General features: G+C 38.4%; 1 protein-coding gene across 1 annotated transcript; it reads left to right on the forward strand.

Moving 5' to 3' along the window:
• The first annotated feature begins 948 nt into the window (after nt 1–948).
• Nucleotides 949–1,840, forward strand: LOC120092717 (NDR1/HIN1-like protein 26). Its single transcript, XM_039050871.1, has one exon. The coding sequence runs from the start codon at nt 1,031–1,033 to the stop codon at nt 1,664–1,666; it is 636 nt and encodes a 211-aa protein (XP_038906799.1). The 5' UTR covers nt 949–1,030; the 3' UTR covers nt 1,667–1,840.
• Nucleotides 1,841–6,796: the final 4,956 nt, after the last annotated feature.

Raw genomic sequence — 6,796 nt, forward strand, 5'->3', positions numbered from 1 at the left:
AAAAATACACATAGAAATAGATACGTATCTAAAAAGTATCTAAAAGTATAGATATGTCAAATCGCGTGTCATATACATATTTGGGAAGTATGTAAAAGTATCCGTATCCGATACGTATCCGATACTGATTATTTGTCTCACATGAAGTATCTGTGCTTCATAGTGGGTAGTTTTAACTTTTATTAGATAAATTGACAACGAGATGAATAATCCATATATTTTATAAAAATCGCAAGATCTCTTCATCTACCGATGCATCTCTACGGTGAGTTCCATTATAAGAAGATTATAAGTAGGAGCCCACAAAACAATGATGGGTGCATTGCCGTTTGTTTCTCCTTGTACCATTGTATGGAAAGTTAGTGTTAAAGCATCAAACGCTTTTTTTTTTTTTTTTTTTTTGGCTTTTCTCTTGTTTGTATCTCATCATTAACGCTCCTTGTTCTCTTGTCAATGGTGATGAAAGTTAAAGGACTGGCTACATTTAGTGGAGTCTAAATTAAAGTTGGGCAAAATTAATTTGAAACCTATCGTGTTATCTTTTGTAAAAGCAAGCCGGTAATTTAAGTTGATAATTTCAATGACTTTTGTAGATGATTGAGGAGAGTGGACCCTAGATATTGTCCATCACTTTTCTTCTAGGGGGTTTGCTTCTAAGATCAAACTCATTATCATCCAAATAAAGAAGGGAAATATGTTGAATTAGTTTTAAGATATTTAGTCGTGTGGTGGGGGCAAAAGAAAAATAGGTGCATTTGGACATGTAATTATTGGAGTTAAAAAGTTGGGTCGGAGAAGTTTTAGGAGTGAAATGTGCGAGTGTATGCGTGTGCGTGCCCGCCACCCCCAACGCCCACTAGATGATGAAGTTGCATTGCCAGTCCCTTTGTTAATTATTGCTACTTTTTGTATAATTGTGATGTGTGGCCCCCCGCCGCTACCTCCTTTAATTTACCCCCCCATCTTCTTCTCCCACAAATACATGCCCTTCTCCTTGCCCTTGCCCTGCCCTCTCAGAAGATCGAATTAAATGTCTCTTGCACACGTCAAATCCCCCAAACACTGCGCCAATAAGCAAGAACTGAAGGTTCACAAGCGCTACAAGAAGCTGTTCCTGGGAGTTTCGGCATTTTTATCCACCATTTCCTTGCTCATACTGCTTCTCTGGCTCATCCTGCATCCGTCGAAGCCAGAATTCAGGGTGAAGCAGGCGGATGTGTATCAGCTGAACCTCATTGACCTTCACCTTCTCAATTCCTCCATCCAACTCACTCTCTCCTCAAAAAACCCTAATCACAGGGTGGGAATCTACTACGACCATCTTCAAGTGTACGCCGCTTATAAGGGGCAACAGATAACTCTCCCTACCTCCCTACCGCCTTTCTACCAGGCCTATCAAGATTCTAATTTGCTGACGGCTTTCTTGGCGGGCAGCAGCGTACCTGTGGCTCCTTCGTTTGGATATGAAGTAGGAAAGGATCAGTCGGCGGGGCGGTTCGTGCTCAATCTCAAAGCCATGGGACGCCTCCGATGGAAGGTGGGGAGTTGGGTTTCTGGAGGCTACCGCTTTAATGTGGATTGTGTTGCGGTGATGCCGTTTGGGCCTACGCTCCCCATGCCTCCACTCACTTTGAACCACCCAACTCGCTGCTCTACAACCCTTTAAATTTTCCTTCCATCCACTTCCCCATGCATTGCGTATATGAATATATTTTACATGCCTTGTGTCTTCTCCACCCTCTGTGCATTAATCACTACATAAATATGATTCACACAGTCTCCACCCTCTGTGCATTAAAAATTTTCTCCTTTTCTTCAAAAAAAAAAAAAAAAAAAAAAACTTAAGCAAGCACCAATTTAGTAGAATTGATTACTGCCAGTTTACTCCAGGGAAAAGTAAAACTGAGTGAGTAGTCTGTTCAGCCATCACCCCCACCCATCTTTTGGGGTTTGAAAAAGTATGGGTTTCAGCCATGTATTTCAAAAAATACGACAACCTGTTTTAGATTTAAAAAAGGGACTGACCAATGAGATCCAAACACGTTACATGCGAGAGCACACCAGACCAAATCAAATCAAAGAAGACAAACACAAGCCAAGGAAGTGCTTTGAGACTACCAAAATAAAATAAAAAAGAGGACCTAAAGGTTAATACTTGGATATATCCATCTTTATGCATCTTTTATACTAAAAAAAAGAATTAAAATATTTGAAAAAAGAAATAAGAAGAATCAAATTATGATTGAATAATTTGGTGAGATACACATTTTTGTATGGAAATGCTAGATTTTTGTCATTTTGGAGAAGATTTTTGTAATATCACGTTTTACAAAGAATTAAAATATGGGTAGCATTCGTTTTTTTCCACACAACATATATAAATTGTAGGCCCTCGATTTCTTTTTCCTTCACTTAGGTTTAAAGATCACTAAACAATCATTGGAGTAAAGAATACTTAGTTGGAATGCTTGCTGAAATTTTGGAGAGTAAAAATTTAGTCAAGTGTTCAAACTATGTTTTGAAGGAAGCAGTGGTACTAAGAAAATTTTCTAAGTATTGGGATCATGTGATTGAATTTAGGAGTGAAGTATGCATTGGATTAGAAGAGAAAAAGGAGAAAATTTTGGTCAAGTATTGGGAGGAAAAGGTTGGAATGCAAAAGTTGGAAATGTAGTAGGTTGAAGTCCGAATTTTGACTAAGTGGCCAAACTATGCTTTGAACTTAGGAAAGCTTATAGGAAAAGGGCCTCCACTGGACTAGAAGAAAAGGAGGAATAAAATTTGGTATAAGTGTTAGTAGGAGAAGATTGGAGGGGAAGAGTTGAACACATAGTCCATTAGAATAAGTGAAAATTTGACTAAGTGTCAATAGGAAGGGAATAGGACTCAACATTAGTAATTTAGAAGGTTCAACTCAAGATTGGTAGCGTAGTTAAGAAGGTTCAATTCACCATCCTAAAGTTGGAAGCTTAGTTGAAGTGAGTTGAGCTTAAAACTTGTAGACGAAGGAAATACTTATCAAGGAAACTTATGTTACTTCTTGGAAGCATTGGACACGAGTTTTAGACAAGAAAGAGATGACTTGGATGCAAGGTTCCACCAATCTAGATGGCGAGGGCTGAGTTGGACGCATTAGTCAATATATTGAACCGCATGATGGATCACTTTGGGAACATGACCTCAAGAAATTGGTCTTGGGTACATAAATGAAGGAAGGATGTGTTAGACATCTATGCAGACACATGGTAGGTGAATTTTGGGTGCATGGTTGACTAGGGTGAAGAATTTGGTTAAGTATTGGACAACACATAAGTAGATTCAACTCATCAAGTTGAGTAAATCTTTAGAGAATTATGTTGGACGCATGGAAGGGTATTTTGGACCCCTAGAAGGTTAATTGAACACTATCTTAAACACATGAGAAGCATAATCGAAGTATGAAACAACTACCTTGACGAGAGTTGCACCAAGAAACCCTAGGAAGACTTCTTGGATGCATGCTTTGAGGAAACAAGATCATTTGAGCACATACTAAGAAGAAGGATGGGAGCATGGACACATGCTTTGAGATGTGGCACTAGATATGGCACTAGATATCACATTAAACAAGAGGAGGGAAGGTCATTTTGGATACATGACCTCAAGGAGTTAGCTTGATACACCTTGGACGCATAAAAGACATCTTGGAAGCATAGGAGAACTATCCTTGGATGCATACTTGGGAAGTAAGAAGGGTGTGTGAGCTCGAACGCTTAGGAAAATAATCAAGGGGGAAAACCATACTATGAGAAGGAGATAAAAACCAAAAAAAGAAAGAAAAGAACACATTGGGCACATGGTATGGACCATGCATCCAAACAAGTAGGTGGGATGCATTGAGACCAAAGTTACTTGGGGAGCGAGGCCAAGTTGATAGTCAATGGGTATAGGTGGCTAATCTGAAGGAAGTCTTGACTAAGTCCAAATAGGATGTGGCTGCCTATGGAGCAAGGAAAAACCATGCTACAAGCTGGTGAAGACACCTCAAAGGGGAGTGTGTGTTGGGATGTGCATGTGAAAATGCCTAGACATGCATACAAAGAGAAGGTGTCAAACAAAAAGCTGAACTGGAGATGACAAGAATACTTTGAAAAAGCTTATAAATACTAAAATGGGAGGACCATTTACTTCATAATTTCATGAAACTTTGAAAGAAAACTCAAAAGGGAGGTGTGAGAGGAAGAACTTAGGAAGTTAAGGTGAGAAAGAGGAGGCCGACCATTGCCAACATCATTCGTCGACATGATATGCGCCCAACTAGTGTCTGGGATGCATCCAACAAGTTGACAATGAGCTGGGGAGTTCATTTGGGCATCCAACTTGAAGGACTATGCGTCCAACCTAGTTAGGGGAGTTGGCTATGAGCCCAACAAGTCTGAAAAGGTCCACTTTTGTTATTGATTACCGAAAGCCTAGTTTTGCATCTGTTGGAGTTAGTAAGCTAAATTTAGGACCAATAAGGTATTTTAAGGTTATTTTTAGCCTTTGGGTTTAAAGTTAAACTTGGAAAAATTCAAGGTAAGTTGGTGCTTGGAGAAAACCGAAAATCCAAGAAGAGACTAGGAAGCTGAGGAGACTTAGAGAAAGAGGAATCATTGCCAGTGAACAATGAGTGGTTTTATTTTCAATTGTTTTAACATATAATCTATGAAGATGCTATTATAGTATGTATGTTTGAGGAAAAACTTTGGCATGATCTATTTTACATGTTCGGATGAAAAATATCTTACTTGAATATGCAAGAAAACTTGTTTTACAATGAATCTTATCTATTGTTTTCACTTGATTTGTTGAAAATAATGATTTCAATTAAAATATCTGGACTTAGTTTAGAAACTCGTATTTATAGTGGTTTTGATGGAAATGGATTTCAAGCAACTAAACTGTAAAAATGGCTAGGATTCCCTATACTCAAGGACAAAGAAAAGATATATGGAAAATCCAGGACTTTCCGATACCCAAGGAGCTGAAGGTATCGGGAAAGTACAATACAAGTCTTTGGGACCCACCTGAGCACACACATAAGCTTTGAGCCACGTACAGGGGTGTATAACCCTTTGGGGACAGAATTGCATGCACGTAGATCAAGACATTGACGTTGGTGTAGTGGGTCAAATTAACCCTTTAACCTTGAGTTACCTCTGACCCCTTATATACCAGTGCTCCTCTAATGAACAACTTGTTTATGGTCCAACCAATAAATAGAAACCTCTCTCGGGTCAATGAGAGGGTAGGGCACTTTGTTTAAGTCCCGAATCACCACTCAAGAGAACACTCATCTACTTACCCTGAAGACGGGAATGAGTGAATTTCATCTTGTATTATTATGTTCCCAGCTCCCCATTTCGTCTTGTCCCCAAAATGGTAGGCATATTGAATCGACGAACTGGCCACCCTCACCCATACAAATCAAATGACAATCCCTCGTGAACAAGAGTTCATAATATACTCAGGATTAAGACTAAGTTGCCTAGGTCATCCTATTGAAATAGGAATCTAATTAGTTAACGGTGTTACATCTAGTGGTTACTATTTCGCAGTCCAATCTTATGCAAACTCATTGCATAGGATACCCTTACTCACGTGTCACCTACATGAATGCGTTAGATCATTGAGTTTGTATCAAATACAAAGTGGGTCGTATCCATAGTGTCACAAGGATAAGGTACCTAGCCTTATCCCTATACTGTAGACCCTTTAGGATGTATCTTGAACATTGATCCCTATATGTCTTCACATACAGTTCAAGACTCATAAGGCAGCCTTGGATGTTAGTTTATTGGATTTAAGGTTATTACGGAAAACTAGAAAACAACACAATATCATTTATTGAATTATCTATAACTCTTTATTGATGACAGTCAATTAATAAGATTTATTATTACGAGTTTTAGGGCATAAAACACAACAAACTCCCACTTAAACTAAAACTTTAGTCAATGGTTGTACATGACATCAGAATCCAAAAGGCGAGATTATGGTAAATAAATACAATAAACCAGGACATCCATATACCCATTACACATCTCCCACTTACACATTGTACATGTCTCTTAAACCTAGATTCTCTAGATGACCCTAAAAAATTGTCAAGAGAGCCTTCGTAAATAGATAAGCAATGTTGTGCTCTGAGGCAATCTTGGTGACGATCACATCTCCTCATTGCATAATCTCCCATATCAGATGATACTTCCTCTCAATATGCTTTCCTCGTTTTGATGGAATACGTGACATACGTAGCAGAATAAGGATCTAATTACACTCTAATTGCTTTTAATTTAAAGGAAAAAATGCATGCAATTGAAGGAAAAATAGTAATTAAAAATTACCTTTGAAATTCCTGAAACCCGCTTTTCCTTGTTGAATCACGACCCAAACAAGAAACGGACCACCACTAGAGTTGACCTACTATCCTCTAGACTCAGAACTAGGTTGTGGGACCCAGTGAATGAAGAACCCGAGAGAGAGAAAAAGATTGAAAAGAAGATGGAATTCAGGTAGGGTTTCGGTTTGTTTTTCCAGCCCAATTTTGAAAACAAAAATTAGAAATTGTCAAAACTTTTTCATCCAAATTCAAAAACCCATATTTATAGAAAAGAGTCATGCCACAATTGCATGAAATCAATTCATAAAAATCCAAGACCTATAATCCACTATCTTAGTGGGCTTAATGTCTCCACTATAAGCCAACATCTAGCCCACTATTTTGTTAGTGGAATTATCTAGCAAAAGTTTGGATTTTCCCACTAACTATAGT

This window comes from Benincasa hispida, chromosome 12 (assembly GCF_009727055.1).
Source record: "Benincasa hispida cultivar B227 chromosome 12, ASM972705v1, whole genome shotgun sequence".
In the NCBI taxonomy this organism is placed as follows: domain Eukaryota; kingdom Viridiplantae; phylum Streptophyta; class Magnoliopsida; order Cucurbitales; family Cucurbitaceae; genus Benincasa; species Benincasa hispida.